At 43.7% G+C, this 19,551-nt stretch overlaps 1 protein-coding gene across 1 annotated transcript; it reads right to left on the reverse strand.

Annotated features, from left to right (window-relative positions):
* Positions 1 to 112: 112 nt before the first annotated feature.
* On the reverse strand, positions 113 to 15,186 carry ppp1r26 (protein phosphatase 1, regulatory subunit 26). The gene is made up of 5 exons (XM_063210879.1): positions 15,102 to 15,186; positions 7,264 to 10,643; positions 783 to 876; positions 559 to 626; positions 113 to 429 (listed from the first exon to the last, which is right to left on the reverse strand). The coding sequence occupies exons 2-5, from the start codon at positions 10,578 to 10,580 to the stop codon at positions 423 to 425; spliced, it is 3,486 nt and encodes a 1,161-aa protein (XP_063066949.1). The 5' UTR covers positions 10,581 to 10,643; positions 15,102 to 15,186; the 3' UTR covers positions 113 to 422.
* Positions 15,187 to 19,551: the final 4,365 nt, after the last annotated feature.

A 19,551-nucleotide genomic window follows, 5' to 3' on the forward strand; every position in this document is an offset into this window, starting at 1 on the left:
CATAACATATAGCACTCCGACACGGGGCTAACATGATTAGGAACCTCAACTCCCAACTACCCCTCACAAAGACCCCTCCGCAAAGATAAACTAAACCCAGACACATTTCTTTCAAAGCGCTTTATTCATCTACAGAATGAACAGACAGCGACCTGAAATGTAAAGACAAACAAATAGCAACAGCTGTGATTTAATAACAAACTGTAGGCCTATGTCGGCCTGTTATCAATGCAAAAGCAAGAATAGGCCTACAGAAAGCCCACAACATGGCAAAAAAAAAGAAAAAAAAGAAAGAAAATTAGGGCAACCAATTTAACAATTTAATCAAAGTTCAAAAACTGACTGAGTGAAAAATCACAAGCACAACTCAACAAACGTGATGAAGGTGGAACTCCTCATTTTTCTATGCCATTCCTGAGAAATTACACCCTATGTGGGGAAAAAAGGTACAAAATCCATGGGTTATGGCAGATTAAAAATAAAATACCAATACTATACCTACAATACTACAATACCAATACTACTGCTCGAAATCACAAACTGTCTCCTGCAATTTACCTGATAGGGCAACTCATAAATTGAAGTTTTCTCTTTCCAAGAACTTTACTTTTGGATGTCCTGGGGCGCTGAGGGATGCAACATACAGAAATTAAGTCAAAACAAACTGATATAGTTCATAAGGCGCACTCCACATTTGCATGTGTCCCCCATGTGTGTAAGAACAACAGGTTCATTAAGTAGGCCTTCACTATGACCCACCATTGCTCGAGCTGTAGGCCTACCTTAGTCTTGTTGACCATGCGGTTCCTTTCCTCTGTGCTGAGGATGATGTAATGCTTTGGCACAGTCCCCGGGTCTAAGCTGCATCCCAGCGACCTGCAGTCATGCATATAACATATTATCATTGACAGTTGTGTACTACTTAGGCAAAAGTCATGCAAGGCTTTTAAATGAGGCTGCACATGTACTAACCATAACAAGACCTTGAGAATTTTACAGGGGACATAGGCCAATACATTAAATATCATATCACACTTGTATTATTAATTTCTGCTGTAATTTCTCAGACATTCAGTGTTTAAATGTCACAGACCGAATCAATTCTTCCGGTACACTTGTACAAAGTTCTCCAAGGAACTCAGCTGGTGGGATGTTCCACAAATCTTGGATACCTAGCCAAATATCTTATGTGCATGTCAGGTTCCTTCCATCCTTCTGTCTCTTCATGTAATTCCGAACATACTCTGTGGAGCCCAGTCTCGTGGAAAAGCAACTGTAGTATGCTTTGTGGTGCCGCTAAGATATAGCCTCGTTTTTCGTGGTTGGGCAACGTGCGCTGTCGTCGAGAGTGGGTGAAAGAGAGGGCGAGAGAGAGCGAGTGAGAGAGAGACCACCCGAGCAGCGTACATTCCGGGAGGGGAGCACTGTCATTGTGTCAGCTTCATGCCATCTCTCCCTTCCTCCAACATTGTCCCTAACCTTAACCCTAACCCTAAATCACTTGTTTGAAATGTTTGATTACCGTCGTTTCCAGTTAGCCTTCACTCATGCTTGATTGTTGACGTCCGTCCGGATTATTCTTCCCCCCAGAACCAAACTAACCCAATTGTCAATTCACCCTTTCGTCACCCAACCACTAGAAACGAGGCTATTCGCAACGGCACCACAAGGCTTAAAGTTGATTTTTTCTGTTTTTCTCGTAAAGACTTCACGAATGGCCCGAGATACGGTTGCTCTGTGATATGGAGACCAGGGCCCTGTGGGGCCAGACCATCACTTCCAGGGCTTCTTGTCCTTCTGTATGCTGAAGAGCTAATAATGACTACCATATGTTTGAGGTCTTGCTGAATAGATTGGAGCCAATCATATACACCTTCTTGACAGTACTGCATGATGATGACGATGATGTGTGAATTAGGGTTGTCGTATCGGATAGGATGGATCGGATCGGCTGCCGATATTGGCAAAAAATGCGGATCGCTATCTGATCGGCATGCACCGAAAAATCCGATCCAGAATTCCGATCCATTTTCCTGTTTTGTGTTTATTAATATCTGAAAAAACAGGTCAGTTTCTCATTAAAAACCATTGTGTATTACTCAAATTCACCTAATTCAGTTGGCTAGTTGTTACTAAAAGTAAAAACCCTTTTCAACATGACTGTGACAACAAAGTAAGTAGGCTAAATAACTTTCAACTTAAATACTCCGATAGGCCGGTATCGGTATCGGCCGGTATCGGAATCGGATCGGAAGTGAAATAAAATATCTGTATCGGATCGGAAGTGCAAAAACCTGGATCGGGACATCTCTAGGATGAAAATCTACATGCATTTCTCAGGACCTCTCAAGTATCAAGGGTCATATGGAATAGTGGAGTGAGAATTTTCAAAGGTATCAAGCTCATCTGCACAGCCAGTGCAGTCACAAGCAACAGACCACAGAACAGGAGAAGAATCACCGCACACTGGTAGACTTAACTTTGCTGTGATTTTATTTCAGTGAACAATGCGTTGTGCTTTGTCAGGTTCACTTTTGAAAGTGAACTTGACGAAGCACAAGCGAAACACATTATTCATCAGGCTCAGTCAACTGTTCTGAGTTGAGAGAGTGATTGCACTTCCCAGCTAGTAAAAAACCTGACCAGACCTCCAACTCCATCTTCAGAAATGCAGCCCCAAACACTCAAAGAACCTCCACCACTTCACTGTTGCCTGCAAACACTATCTGTACTTCAATATCTTTTACCTGACATGTTTTGATGGTGAAACCTCCGTCTTCATCAGAGGGTCACATGGATGCTGAGATGTGACGTGCTTTAAAACAGCTGATGTTGTGGACATGTGACACACCTCCACAACATCAGCTGTTTTAAAGCACGTCACATCTCAACATCCATGTGACCCTCTGATGAAGACGGAAGTTTCACCATCAAAACATGTCAGGTAAAAGATAACTAACTTTTACATGTCTGAAACAAAAGAACTTGAATCTTTAATATAATCTAAAGACATAATGAACGTCATACATTTACTATCTGTATTTGTGCTCCAGTCCTTTAACCAACAAACTTCCTCCTGAGGTTTTGACTAATCAGTTCAAAGCACCATCTGCCAGCTCCTAATTTCATGCACACCGTACTTCAGTTGCTCGGTCTTGCTTCAACATCACAGGTGTGGCTTATTGGCTGCAACTCTTCCATGAAGACCCTGACCAGATGTCACCATACAGCAGATGGGAGTACCTTGAGTCCCCCTGGTTTCGGGCAATTTTGAACTGATGGAACGGCTTGATACCGTATCTTCCCATTTCAAAGGTTTTGGGGCCCATTTCTGCAAAATGGAGTTGGATGTATGGCGAGAGTTCATGGTGTTCTCAAGGCTGAGAAATGCACACAGATTCTTATCCATCAATAATACCATCAGGGAGTCCCATGATTTGCCTGAAATGTACGCTGTAGCAGGACAAGGACCCCAGGCACACGGCAGTGCCAAAGTCATCAAGAACTACTGTATCTTAGTATGAAGAAGTACAAAAATGTCCTGGAAGTCAAACTACAGACCCCACAAAACCCTGAGCACAGCAATTGGTCCATCCCATTATCTAAACTCCCGTCCTTGAATTATGCTTGTGGCCTCATGTTTCGCCGCGCCTCCATGGAGAAAAAAAGTTTCCCCACTGTCAGGCTAAGTACAACAACTTTTGGGGGACTTTTCCCCATGCAACATCCCGATTACAAATAAAAAGACTTTTAAATTGCGCTTTTGCAAGATATTGAATGAAAGTTCTGTCATCAATGACATCTTGTGACACCATCAAGAGCATACAGGCACAAGGGAGGATAATGGAACGGTCCCATTGTGTATATTTAGGATGACAAGAGAGAGGAGGATGTGAGGAAGCTTACATCTACAGGAATCCTGTGATCATCCAAAGATGTTTGAAACAACTTGCCAGATGAGTTCAAACAAATTTAACCAAGTGTACCTGAATAACTGAAGCTATTTTGAAGGCAAAGGGTGGTCACATCAAATTTCAACTTGATTTTGATTTCTCTTGAAGATTTGTTGATTGATATATAAATATATAATATATAATAGATAAGTGTATAATATATGATAGATAATAAATCAACACTTCAATTTTTGAGAGCAGTCTACAGCATTGTTCCACACCTGCCCAAAAGTTTAGCACAATACTGTTATTTTACTTTTGATCTATGAATTTTGATCTATGTTGTCTATGGATTTAGCTCATCATTTCCACTGCACACTGTGAAACATAGGATGTACTTTTAAACTAATGCTACGAGTTACAGAGGAGTACATACAAAAATGTATGAATGTGGCTCAGATTAAATTGATTGTGCTTGTTTACAATGATGTATAATAGCAACGGTGTTATAATAGCATGATCAATGCCCACTAGGTGAAACAGATGACAGCAACTCTTTAAGAAAAGTTCAGTATTTGTTGTCAGTTGGGGTTTTAGTGTAACAATTCTTGCATGCCGTTTTAATACTGCAGATACTTCTTTGTCTGAGGTCATACATATTTTCTCAATATTGAATAACTGATATTCTTTAAAATGTCCATAATTTGACAGTTATTAGAATTAAATGATTACTATAATAGCGTACTACTTATTATTGAATTGTGGTTAAAAAGGTCTAACGATGTGCTGCATGAAATACAATACAGTATATGGGCACTTGCCCGTCTGCAGTGTGCTAGCTCCCCTTATGTGAGAAGTGGCAAAAAGACCATATTTACGGGAGTTTCGTTGAATGTCACAGATTTCCAATACTTTCCGCAATTTCAATTTTAGTTCTCAACCCATTTCAGAATTGTGTACAGCAATCAGACACACAGATGGTCACACACACAGACAGAAAGACAGACACACAAACAAATGAGGAGACTGCTGCAGGTTTTTGAAAGTCATCATTTATTACACTGTAGCACTTGTAAAGATCCAGTCAGAATGCCTCCCTCTGTTCCACAGGGGAAAAAGAGGGGAAAGGCATCAGTTTTGCAAAATATTTTATGAAAACTGGCAATGCACAGCATGGTCAGTATGTCTTTTCCTTTCTATAAACAAAAATAAATAACATTCTTTTCACATATGAAATTCAAAAGAAATGCTGAGTTCTCACCACAAGCTAAAAAAAAACTGAACAGGCAGGAACCTGAAAATGAACTTCACACTTGACAAACTGGAATTTGAATATGTGTGTGTGAGAGAGAGGGGAAGAGGGTGAGAGAGAGGGGAAGAGGGTGAGAGAGGGAACATGTGAGTAGACTGTGAGTCATTGAGAGAGGCAGAGCAAAAAAAAGAGGGAGAGAGAAAAAAAGCTCTGACAGAGAGCATAGAGAAACTACAAAATGATGGAGAGCCCCTGTGGCTTGACAAAGGGGGATGGGGGAGGGGTGGTGCACATCTGTGCTCCCCACCTGCTGCAGTGGGCCAGCTGGGTGTGGTGGTGTGCTGTGATGGTGTTGGGGCGCATGCACAACTCCAACGGCCTCCTGAAGGACAGACGCAGGCCATAAATCATATCCAGTGCCTCTTAATCAGGCTGTTACAGCGGGAAGGGATTATTATTATGTAGGAGCCCAGCAAGCATCATTGGGGATGAGCCGAAACGAGAAACAAAAAAGCTTCCGTCAAAACTGATGTTATGTTCAACCCAGTAGAGTTAGTTTGCCCAGTAGACAAGCTGAGGCAATGGCAACTTGAAAGAGATACGGAAATCAGATTACTCCCTGAAAAAAACAAGAAACAAAACAAAACAGAACAAAACTCTTGATGTTGGATGAACACATAGATATGGATATGAGTAGTGTATGGAAGGCGTTAGGAAGTCAAGCTTTAGGATAGCAAAATGAGTGGTGAAGGAATGAATGATAGATTTTTTTTTTCATTAAAGGAGTGTGGGACCCATTCGGGATGATGTATGTGGGCCTATTTTTACCCTCCGGTTACCATAGTAACTACTCTTGCTGGGCTTAGTCTCCTCTCTGAAAATGTGACTACTGCCTCAGCTTGCTCGTCTCCCCACATACATGACCCACACCTTGCTCTCTGGCAAAAAGCATGGCTTGTAGAGGTGAGGTGAAGTGACATACAGCATACTTGCTCCCTTAAGAAATGTGTGGATGCACACACAGACACACACACACACACACGCACAAAGGAAATGAAAGGTTGTGGCAAACCCCTTAAGGTGATATGTAGCTACTAAAAGAGTTGTTTTCAGTACCTTTTCAGACAAACAGTCCCTCTCGGGTCCTCAAAAGTTTCATACTTTTGCTCACACAGCTGTCTTTTGCACACTCGTTTTTGCTGGTTCTTATGATTAAGGTGGCTAAAATTTTGAAAGGTGCACTGTGTAATATTTTTAGTAGTTTATTTCCAGAATTCATGCTGCCCATTCACAAATGTTACCTTTTTCATGAATACACGTATCACTACAATCAAATTCAATTCATTACGAAATATTGAACTTTTCCAACATGAAAAGGGGGATCTTTAAAGACATTTAGCTGTAAAACATACCGTACTTTGGTCATACTTGTAAATATTCTAGTCCATTATACAGTAAATGTCCATGACAAGATAAAATTTGGCAATAGGTAGCACAGTTTCAATGAGCAGCATAGTAGCAATACCTACTCTGGCCACCATCCTACAGTACACCTTTAAAGCCATTAGTTGTGTTGGGGATATTTACTGTAAATGTGTATTTTGAGTACTGGTACACACTTTGAGCTATGCATCATTCAAAATGTTGAGACAAAAGCTAACTTCGGAGAAATGTTGCATGACTATTTGAACTGCAGGCAGTTTTGAGGTTTACTCGGGTGACCATTTTAAATTATTGTGTAAAAATCAAACCTGTTCCTATGCGACTGTCCGAGTTTGAAACAAAAAAGTAATAAAAACAATAGGCATACATTGAGGTTGAACACACAAATGAAAACAGGCAAATCTCTTCCTCTCAACGGCATATTATGTGCACTTAAATATATTTATAAATGTACAAACACATATTTTAAAAGGAAAACAAAAAACTTCTCTACAACCATACTTGAAGTCTCTCTAATCTAAGTTCCCTTGGTGCCTCGCCATATATAAAATATGTGGAATTAGCGCAAGCAGTGGAGAGCCCACCGCAACATCTGTTCATCTAATGAGAACAGGTAACATATTATGATATAAAAGGTGAACAATCATGGAAAGAGAAAAAGGGGCTTTTACTCACACACAGGGGAACCTCTGCTGCCTACTCTTGCTCTGCCTCCTTTCCTCCTCTGAGTCCAGGTCTGTCTCATCTATGAACTCCTCCTCCTTCTCCTTCTCCTGTTGCTGCAGCTGCTGTTCCTGCTTTACCTTCCTCACCTCAGTCTGTACTGCCCTGGTTCGTTCCTCCTTTCCCTCTCTGTCCTGTCTGTATCCACTCTGGGAGTGGCTAGCCTGCTGCTGGGTCGAATGCAAGGTGCTTCCACTGCTGCTGCTGCTTCCACTGCTGCTGCTACTAAGCTGTGGGGTTAGGGTGGGTACAGGCTGATCCCATCGTCCCCGTTTCCCACTGCCCTGTGACTGACTGTCAGGTGTGATATATGGAGTCTGGAAGCCTTCTCTGATAGGAGTCTTAGCTGAACTTCGGTAGAAGGTGACCACCGGCAATGCAGGCTTCGTACTCCTGCTACAAGAGTCCACCACACCTGGGCAGCTGCTGTCAGACAGTCCAGAGTGACCGGATGTGGTGGTGGTGGTGGTGGGGCTTCTAGTGCGTACATAGGGAGGGCAGGGAGTTGACGGAGAGGGAGTAATCTCATTCTGGCTGTTTGGGGTTAGCGTCCTGTTGGGAGTGTGTTTGACGCTGTGTGTTCTGCTGGGTGTCTGTGTAAAGGTGTGCGGCCTGCTGTTGGGCGTGTCACAGCCAAAGTGCGGATGAGGTTTGTCTCTCTGAAGGGGGTCGACATGGGGCGGGTGTCTGTCCTCCAAACTGCCCTTGCGCTCTCCCTTAGATGTCGTTAGTGGCGTATGGGGGAGTCTGTCCCAGGAGATATTTCCGACGGCCTCCCGGCTCTCCCTACCACTCTCCGGCCTTTGCCAAACTCCCTGCTGTGCTTGCAAACAAGGTCTTCCCACATCCAGAGGAATTTCAGCCTGCTGATCTTCCATGCTGCTGCTGGGTCTAGTAGGGGAGGCGCTGCTGCGTTGCTGGTCCAGATGTGTTATCTCCGTCTCCATCTCTTCTGTCTTTCTGGTGAGTAAACCATCAGTGTTGGTGCTGCTGGTGGTCAAGGTGACATTGCCATCTCCTCCCTTTGCCTTCTCAGCAAGAAACCTGCGGATCTCCTGCTCAATGCTGTCGTCGCTGTCCACCGAACTGCTATCTTCCTCCGGCTCCTTGACAGTGTTGGGGTCTGGCATGCAGAGGCCTATACTACCACCGCTCTCACCTTTGTCCTCAAGCTGCGGTTTTGTCTGCTGACCTGGCGTTTTGGTCTTTGTCTTCTTTTGCTTTTTGCCTTGGGAATCGTTGCCAGACTTATGGGCCTTCTTGTTTTTCATCTGACTGGGTTTCTTTTTTATGACTTTAGGCAGACCAGACTTGGCAGTCTTGACACTGGTTTCAGTAAGGACTTTTTGTTTTTTTGAGGGGTTGGTGGTGTTGTTGGTGGTGGTGGTAGTGGGAGAGCTGCCAGTTGGCTTCATTGCTGGTTTCTTTGCCTTTCTTTTGATCTTCTTCTTGGTCTTTAGCAGGTCTTTAATGGCAGCGTCAAGATCCTCATCGCTATCTAGCGAGCTACTCTTGTCCTCACTGTGATCTCCTTTTTCAGATTCAGTAGGAGGAATGGGCTGAAATGCTTTGCCCAATTTTTGGGCTGTTGCTGGTACAGATGTCAGCATTTGCTCCTTCATCTGAGCTTTCTGCTCCAGGAACTTTCGGATTTCCAGTTCAATGCCATCTTCGCTATCCACGGAACTCTCGCCATCGCTCGGGTCCTTGGAGAGTGAGGGACCTGTGGAGGGGACAAGGGGTATTGACCCCAGTGCATGTGGACTGAGGTCAAAGCTCATTGGCATCACTGCTTTTGAGATGTCCAAGATGGCTTCAGCACACATGAGCTCTGCAGTTGTGTTCGCTTTCAGGATAGGCACTGGGGTAGGCTCTGCTTTGCAGAAGGGTATAGTGTGTCCTTTACCATTCAAACTGTCACTGGGAGGACTGCTGAAAGATGTACGCCTTTCAGAAGACAAGCGAGGGACAGATGCTTTGCCCATGAACCTAGGTTTCTCCTTTTTCCTCTTGTTTGTGGGTTCAGGATTTACAGGTTTAGAGACCTTTTTGCTCGACGACGACGCTTCCACGCGGTCTGTGTTGAGGTGACCAATCTTGCCATGTTCAGAAGTGTTATTATTTTTGAGCTGCTGCAAACGTTTGGCCACGCTTTTCTTTTTCTTTTGCCGTATTCGCTCCTTCTGCTTCTTCTCCTGCTGGAAACGGCGGATGGCCTCCTCGATGCCGTCGTCACTGCTGGAGTCAGACTCCTCCTTGCGTGCCTGCTGTGACCAAGAGAGCTTGAACAGCTCCATGTTCTTCTGCTGCTGGTATCGTCGAATCTCCTCCTCGATGCCATCATCGCTGCTGCTGCTGCTGGCATCGAGGGGCTCATCTTTGATAACATGGGATGGTGTTTGGGACGCTTCATCTTGATACGGGAGAGTAGAGGATGACACTTGTCTTTGGTCGCGTGGCGGCAGTCTCTTAAAAAACGAAAGCATGGTCACGGCTTGTTTCTTCACAGGGTTTTCCTTGCTGGGTCTCTTCTTTTTAAGCTTTTTCTTGAGTTGAATTGCTGCCGAGTTTGCGTTTCCTTTGGAGGTCTTGAGGATGTGATTGCTGGCTGTAAGCACCTTGTTATTGTCGGAGCAGGACTGCAGGTGAGGCTGTTCGGCTTTCACCACAGGTTCTCGGCACGGGAGCTTGGCCGCTGGGTTGGGGCTGCTGCTGACGGAAGCAGGTTCTGCCTTGCGTTTATGGTCGACCTTTTCCTTCAAATACTCTTGGATGGCCTCTTCAATTCCCCGGTCAACTGAACTGTCACTGTCAGAATCAGAATCTTGACTTTCAGGATTCGAGTGTGTAGGATGTAGCGAGGGCGGCCTGGGGCAGTCGGTCACTGGCACTGGCACTGCAGGTCCACCTTTGCAACCAGTGGGTCCCGGCCCTGGCCCCTTTGTCACCTTTCGTCCTGTGTGCCGCAGCAACTCCCGGCTGCAGTGTGCTGCAGCAGACCCTGTCGGTCCTTCCATCTTGCCTCCGTCGCTCATGTCGACCGAGGACTGGGACTGGCTGGTCCGCAGGGTGTCGATGATCATCTGGACCTTCTTGTGGATGGGCGTGCCGCTATTTGACAGGCTGCTGTCTGAGTCATTGAAGCAGAGCGGCAGGCCCAGGCTCTGGGGGGTGCCTCCACCTCCGCCGACTACACTGCTAACAACGGTCCCGACGTTTCTCCAGTCTGAGTGAATCGCCACCGCTGGGGGCACGCTCTTCAAAAACATTCTAGAAGGTCAGAACCAGTGGTTCATCAGCGTGCTACATGTTCCTTCCCTGGTCTTCACATCCTGTAAGATCAGCAAAAACAATAGAAGTGATGAGTAAGTAACATGTCAAAATATTTTTTTCGTCTGAGTTGGTAAATAACAAAAAACACAGTAAGACTAAAAGTAGCATATAAACATAAAATTTTACCAGTTCATAAATATTATTTCTTGATGTCACAGACTTCTTCAAACGTGGATGTGGACACATTTCTTACAAAATATAATATAAAACTATGCACCACCAACACCATACGCATACAGTATAAGGAACAGAAACATGCACGTCTTTGACTTCCATATAATTAGATTGTAGAATAAACTAATTCACTGGATGACATATAAAACTTTATTTAGAGGAGACCTTACAATCGTCATTACCTCATCAATTTCTGAATGACCAGTTACACCTAGCCAGGCCGTGCCTTCTTAGTAATGCAACACCTTCAGCTTTGCTACTAGTCAGGTCAAGAGCAATGCAAGTACTTTCTACACTCCTGAAAAATCAGGAACTCCTTCCACTTTGTCAGGAAGCAAACAACCATAAGCAAACCAAGGGAGGCGGGTCAACAATGTTGTTTGGGAAATGTTAATTGTTATGCTCTTGGTCCGACCAAGTCTCAAAGAGATTTGAAAGTTGATGATAATCAGGCTAAGTTACACCCACTTTCATCTACAGTTTTTTTTTTTTTTTTTTTTTAACTTTATATGCTTCATCAATTCATGTTCTGGAAAAGCCCAGTTGTTGTCTTGAGATTTACATAGCACATATGCAAAGTGAGCACTCTTATTTAAACAACATAATGTTACATTACCATATGCAAACAAACCACAACATACACGGTAATATATCCTCTGTATACTGTCTCATCACTGTACTGGCCAACCACACAAACTGACTGATAACAAGGTTATAACCAGGGCTCTAAATTAACACCAGCCAACCGGCCAAATGCTGGTGAAAATTCAGTTTGGCTAGTAGAAAAGAAAGCTTAGTAGCCACTTTGACCTATTAGTGAGTGTGCATTTGACTAGTAAGATTGACTTATATTAGCCATTTTGGCTGGTGATTAAAAAGGTTAGTTTAGTGCGCTGGTTATAACTAATATTAGAAAGGGTACTTGGGTGTTCTACCACTTATGAAGGCATTGTACAGATTTTGTTAAAGAAATGCATGCAAACCTAACCTCAAACGTGGATAGATACACTTGTTTGAATCCAACTTTGGATGTAGACACTTGTAAATACACAGGATTGTGTCATATAGATAACATTCATAAAAGTGCTGGTTAGTCTTGGAGGGAGGAGGAAGGCTTAACAACGCATGAGGAACAGACATGTTAATTTGCGGTCACACTGTCTGACTGACTGATTTTTTGTGCTTCTGAAGTGTCCCATTACTGTATATTGATCCAGTAATGACCCAGTAGTAAGTGACAGCCAACAAGAATTGTTAACATTCACTAAATGTTAAGAAGGGTAGACTCAAGTGTTACCTTTCAACTCCCACTTACTATTATATGAGATCCAAAACAAATAGTCAAAAGATATGACATCTAAAATAAATAGACGAAAGATGTCTTCCAATTCATGTGGGGGTATTTTGGGGAGCAAATAATTTCTCCAAACTCACAGCCTTTACTTTGTCTTCTGTCCTTGTTGTCAACGTGGTTAAGGCAGTTTTATGTGGATATTCATCTAACATTTGAAATACAAATGTGATCCATCTGAAAAATAACACTTGTCAAGCCAACTTTGAAAAACAAACAAATTTCCTCTTTCGTTTTCTTATAGGCTATGTAATCATGTTAGTAGTTTGAATGTTAAATGAATGACCAATATGAAACTGACTTTACAGAAGTCAATGACAAGGACAGAGGAAGGGCCACAAATTTGGAGAAATGATTGGACCCTTGTTGTACGTGCAATCTGACTTCCTAGATGTGGTGGGTAGGGATGCACCAATACCACTTTTTTGAAAACCGATACAAGTATGAGTACATTAATGTGTGTACTTGCTGATACCGAGTACCGATACCGGAGCCCTATCTCACGCCTTTCGTAAAGTCTTCACGAAAATAATATATTAATTTTCGTGGTGCATTCACGTTATTGCCCGCCTTTTGTAAAGTCTTCACGAAAATAATAGATTAATTTTCACGCTGCCTATTCACTTGAATTACCCCACTGCTGCTATGGTTATCCAAACGTCTGCCGGGGTGGGGAGGGGGTGCTGACAGAACACTGCTGATACACTTGGGACTCACTAATTCGACGCCCTTTCGGTACTTACGCCTTATGTCCCCTAAACCTAAACCTAAACCTAACCTTAACCTTAACCCTACTTAACCCTAAACCTAACCCTAACCCTAACCCTAACCTTAACCCTAACCTTAACCCTAAACCTAACCCTAAATTGCTTGTTTGAAATGTTTGATTACCATGTGACGGTAGGCTACCGAAAGGGCATCAAACTAGTGGGTCGCTAGGCAACAGTCGGGCAATTCAAGTGAATAGGCAGCGTGAAAATTAATCTATTATTTTCGTGAAGACTTAACGAAAGGTGGGCAATAACGTGAATGCACCACGAAAATTAATATATTTTTTTCGTGAATACTTCACGAAATGAGTGAGATACGGTTGGATACCGATACCTTTTACCACCAAAATACAATGAAAATTAATGCATGGCCTTGTTTTTTTCCACCTGTGATATTTGTATTGTCCAATTCCATGTAGATTTAAATGTAGTAGATGTATGAGGTGGCACTTTTTTCCATGCTGATTTCAAGTCCACAGAATGTGACAAGATTTTGCATTGTTTTGTGTAATAGCAGTATCGTTCCTGGTATCGGCAAGTGTTAAACGAGTACGAGTATAATGAGCAGTATCTGGTGCCGATACCGATACCAGTATTGGTATCTGTGCATCCCTAGGTGGATCCTTTTCCTAGCTCCTAATGAAATCATCTTCTACATCCTTCCACAACCTCATGACTTTTTAATATGAGGTCAAGGAAAAGGGGTTAGGAATAGAAGACATGTTATGAGGCTGCAGCCCCATGCTTTGTCTGGTGGAGGGTTTGAAATCGCAACGTATGCAAAGATGATGGTCACACATAATATAAATATCCCTAAAATATTCAAATGAAGATGCAGGTTTCCATCCTCTTCTACAAATAATCTGATATGGCCCTGATGATAATGGGGTGAACTGGTTATTGAGCAGCAAGTTGCTGGTGGCACCTGTTCCACAAGTCATTATAGCTTCATCCTTAAAATCAAGTCACCATTTCTGCTAGAAAACTCAGATCCAAATTGCAAACAGAACACTAAAAGGTGATCTCAATAAAACTGATTGGCCTAACGGACCATATTACAGTACTATGCATCATTAATAACCATTTCCACTACACTACCCCTTAAACTAATATCTGATTTAAAAGATGAAAATACATTTGGCTTCATTCCAAAGCAGCTCAAAACGTGCATGTTTTACAGTTCACATGTTTGTTGTAGCCTAGACTGGTTTCATCCTTTCTTGTTTGGTTTATCATGAGCTATTGAAAAGAAATACACTTCACGATGCATCACACAAATCAGCCATTCACATAGGGTGGTAGCCTTGGGCTTCAGACCTACCTGGCTGTACGGGCTAAGCAAGGTGGCTATCGATAGTTGTTGTAACCAACAGTCGTTACTTCTAGGCGACTGTGGTAGCCTCTAACTTTGAGACAAACTGGTAAACTGGTCATCAACAGGCTATGTTTGCACACTTGAAATGCGTCTCTAGTCACGTTCAGCACATGTGTTTTTCCTCACATAGTATCGTATCAGGAAGTCGAACGAATTTCGATGCTAATTGGTTACAAAGCATCAACGACGGTAACATTTTGGGTTACAAATTTACTCTCACAAATTGTGTGAATGAATGCACCATTGACATGAATTTCGAATGTATCTATCCATCTGAATGTTACATTTCTGTTGCGTTCTTTATATCACGTTCTGTGCGGAATAGCCTGCTAACTCCAGACCTCTAGCCCCGAGTGTCGCATCGCCGCACCGGGCTGTCCCCGTATCTCCTCTGCGGCTCGCTCTGCGCTGATGCCCGGTGAGTATCGCTAAGAGACACCGCAGAGAGAGAGAGCAGCTTCCGTCCCTGCCCGGCCACTGCCCTCTCACGCTCTCCACGTTTTCCCTCACGATTACAATTTACAGTGAATAATTATCAGAAAATGCTGAAATATCTTACAAGTCTAGCAATAACCTGCATGCCTTGTGTTGACAATCAAGCGGGGACGACAAGTTCTCATCGTGGCTTTAGGACCGTCTTGGTACAAGACACTCGCGGGCCTCCCCACTTCAAACCGGCAATTTTTTCTGTTAAGAAAGCCCTTTGTATTGTATGTCTCGCAAGCTTCCTGGTATTAGTTTTAGAGGAAAAATCTGTCACTTGTACTGTATTGCTGTCGTACATTACCTGAAAAGTCAGTGAAGTGAACACAAGGATGGCTAATTTTCCCGGTTTCAGAGATTCTCTTTGTAATTCTTAAAATTGTAGTGTCCACACGGAACACGGTTGCGCGCAGGAAACGCGCGTTCACGAATCTCCGATGCCTTCCCACTTACCTTGGAGAGCTCATTTAAAGAAACAGTGCATGATAAAATAAAGACTGCCATAACGCTTGTTTAGAACGATACTTTTGTGGAGGTTCATAAGTAGGCTATCTCCCCTCAAACTTGATGTTGCACTTTTTGGAAGCTTCAGAATCAATCAGCATCTTTCCCCAAAGATGGGTTGTGCATTATGACCTCTTTATGGTAGGCTAGGCCTACTAGATCTACACAATTTTTACCTGAGGATTTTTTAATTAAGTGTTCAGTGGTTTGTGAGATAACTGTCTACTATATATCCCTAACAGTTAGAAGTTCAGTTTTATTCTTTTTTTTTCATTTTGCAGTGCTTGCCGGCGCCATCCTCTACGCGAATACAGCGGCGCGCAAATACACCGATTCAAGCGACAGAGAATCGCTTCTGGACAGCAAGATCTATACGAGCGATTGAAGCAACTACTAGAGTAGGCTATGTCCGTGAAAAGCAGAATGCAAGCATTCCAACATTCCCATTGGCTGTGGCCACTGACCTCTATACAGTCATTGGCTTGTGACGGCTGTCACCAAACCGCGTCATAGCTAATTTGCATAATATTCCCAGGAGTTCAACTACAAACTGTCGCGCGAATCGTTTTTGTCATGTGACTCAATACAAAGTCGATTACTTCCGTCACTCGCCTCGATCATGTCGCGGCCGGTGTATTCGTTACACTAGGGACACAAAGCAGGGCGAAACGAGCGAGGCGAAGAGAGGCGAAATTCAGTGTTCCATTCCGACAGCTCAACCGTCATCAGGTTGTCACGGCGAATCAAATGGAATGGAACAGTTGTTGATTTGATTGGGCCGCCGCAGGCAAGTTCGCTCCTCATTTGCATAATATTAAACTTGATTTAATAATTTTGCTTCGCTTCGCTCCTGTTCGCTTGCTTTCGCTTGCCTTTGCCTCTCTCATAGGAATGAATGGCAAAGTTCGCTTCGCTTGGCCAAATTCGCGTCTATGTGTCCCTACCGTCAGTGGCAGGAAGAGTGGGGTGGGCCCATAAGTCCGACAATACGCCCTAGAGGAGCATAGCAAGAATACCATTGGTCCGACATCCCATTAGTTCAACAGATGTGCGCGCGATGCTCAGGCTGTTCGGGTACGTGTGGGCACCTCTTTTCAGAAAGCAAATGCACACGCAAAAGCATACTTAGGGGTAGGGATTGTTTTGGTTATGGCATTTTTTAAACTTTTCAATTAACTTAAAAGTGAATATTTACAAAATGATAACGCTAAAACAATTGTATACTGACAGAATATTCAGTCAGTAGGTTAGTGGTGCGCACATCCAAGACGCAGGTGCATGACAAAAGGCCAGAATACTGTAGAAACAAAGATGAATGTCCGAAGCAACACGGGAGCAGTGTGCGGACATTCATCTTTGTTTTTTACAGTATACTGACAGAATATGCCTTTACTGACGGTTAGGGTTAGGAATTGTTTTGGTTTGGGCATAGTTATCTCCACCAAGGAGGTAATGTTTTTGGTCACGTTGGATTGTTTGTTTGTCTGTTTGTCTGTCTGTCTGTCTGTCTGCCTGTTTGTCAGCAGGATAACTCAAAAACTCATGAACGTATTTGGATGAAAATTTGTGGAGTTGTTGGAAATGACCAAAGGAACAAGTGATTAAATTTTGGTGGTGATCCGGATCACAAACCGGAACCAGGACTTTTAAAAAAGATTCTTCACCATTGCTAGCCTACAAATCTAGACGCCTAGTGACTGCAAATTGAATTGCAGGATAGGGCGACTTTTGACATAACATTTTCTAACTCCACAAAACGGCTTAAAATAAAAATACAGTGTAAGATAGTTAAAAATGTTCTATCAAACAGCTTGCTTGGTGGAGGTCTGCACTCTCAGAATGCCTCTAAAGACAGATACATACTGTTGAAGTAATGGGCTGTCTGACCAATGACAAATGGAACCGAGCAGAGTGCAATATGACATACAGGGGTTGGACAAAATAACTGAAATAGCTACCATTTTAGTGTGGGAAGTTTCATGGCTCAAGTGGACCAGCCTGTTGGCCAATCTTCATTAATTGCACCTTGGTTTTCAGTGCAGCGGCGGTTTTAGATGCCAAAATGCATACTCTCAGCATCAAATATTCCCGCCTGGTCAATGAGTCGAGAAGTGACATGTCAGAGTGTGCTTCCTGAAGGGGAATGCAGTGTGATGATGTGACCATCACTAGGCTTAACGGATGACGGTTGCCAGCTTACAGTGTTTATTGTAGAACGCTAATAAACCCCCTGCCGGCTTATATAGCTTATACAGACCTTGCTGTGAGGTCCTTGGGATGGACTGTGTATGATAACGTCAGTTACATAGGATTGTGAGTGTACTCTGTACTCTGATGGTTTGACCAAAGTACAATATGCTTTGCATCTAAGTATGTCTATCACTGGGAATTCAAAATGGTGATCTTTTTATACTGTATATGAAAAGTGTTTTCTCAGTCATAAATGAGTACTTAGAAATGTATTGTGGTGGAAAATACATATGAAAAAGATAACATTTGTGAATGGGCAGCATAGATTCAGGAATTAAACTGATAAAAAATGACATACTCTACCTTTAAGTGTCGAGATCAGATCCCCCAGGCCATTAAGTACCCTGCAGACCAGCCTCTTAGCCAGGCAAGGCAACTTTCCTGCCCTTCACTACACTTAGCCAGACATCAAATTACATTATATGCTGAACGAAGCTGCAACCAGTCAGAACTGTCATTTGCGGGGGGCGCTGTGGCGCAGCGCGCTTAGCCCCCCACATTTGGGCTTGCATGCCCACCCACGGGGACCCCGGTTCGAGTCCGGCCGGGGTCATTTCCCGATCCTCCCCTGTCTCTTAGTCCCATTCGCTTCCTGTCACCATCTTCGACTGTCCTGTCAAATAAAGGCATAAAAGCCCCTAAATCAATATATATATAAACAACAGTCATTTTTTTTATATGTCATGATTTAGGCCCTTGATATGCTTGCGCATTTTGTGGTCGTATGCAGGCCCACCGACGGGTGGCAAAGGGGTATGTTGTCCCAGGCCCAGGGAGATACGGGGCCCAGAATTGGGTCCCCATTACATTGTATGCATTGGGTAGGGGCCCCTTTCAGATGACTTTGTCCTGGGCCCAGTGAATGCTGTCAGCGGCCCTGGTCGTATGTGTCGCCTTGTGTATTTTGTGTCAGTTTTGCTACGGTTGTACACCTGAACACAATGTATGCAGACGTGTGTGCACGGTGCTATATTAACACAACCACGGGGGGCAGTCTTCTGTGCTTCCATCTTCAGGTCGCAGAAGAGTCAAACTTATTATAAAATATGAATGAGGGGCATGTTAGCTATCTGCCCCTTAGACCTCTAATAGTGTTTGTTCTACAACAATGCTTGTGTGCTTGGTCGCACACGTTCGCAAGCAGGGCTTTAAACTCAAACACCACAGGTTGAAGCGCCCTCACTCATATAATCACGGGATTGGACAAGCCAATGACTGCTTGTAATCCATGCTGTTGAGTAAAGGTTCACTTTTCATTGGCTGTCTTTCTCAGGAAGTACTGAAATGGCAGATCAGAAAGCGAAAGCCCATTGGGAAACTCCAACTCCCATTGTCATTGTGACACAGCACTCCACAGCACACAAGTGAACACTGCACACTGCACACAATGAAATAGCATTTATGCCTCACCCGTGCAAGGGGGCAGCCCTCAGTGGCGCCGCATGGGGAGCAGTGCGGTGGGACGGTACCATGCTCAGGGTACCTCAGTCATGGAGGAGGATGGGGGAGAGCACTGGTTGATTACTCCCCCCACCAACCTGGCGGGTCGGGAGTCGAACCGGCAACCTTTGGAATGCAAGTCTGACGCCCTAACCGCTCACCCATGACTGCCAGCTTGGCTGATCTGACAATGGGCTCGTCCTTGATGGCGCATCCTGCAGCAGATATCATGCGCTTGCCCACTGCGAAATTACAAAGCACTCTGGTTAGAAATAGTGTCCATGACGCTGTTGATGTTGTGTTTGCCTCAATGTCACATGGCCCCAAGGAACCGATTTTCTGCTGCGCTGCTATGCAGCTGCTTGTACCTCGCTGCGCTGGCATGGGACCATCTCCACGTATCTGTAATCTGGCCTGATTGGCAGTCATCTAACCTTTTTCTCTTAACGCACCCCCTTACCTGTGCCCAAGACAAGCTGCGCACACCCATTCCAAACGTCTACACGTGTATATGCACTAAAAGCTTATTTAAGTGATTAATTACAATGAGTCTTGCTTGA

Source organism: Engraulis encrasicolus, chromosome 11 (genome assembly GCF_034702125.1).
Source record: "Engraulis encrasicolus isolate BLACKSEA-1 chromosome 11, IST_EnEncr_1.0, whole genome shotgun sequence".
NCBI lineage: Eukaryota > Metazoa > Chordata > Actinopteri > Clupeiformes > Engraulidae > Engraulis > Engraulis encrasicolus.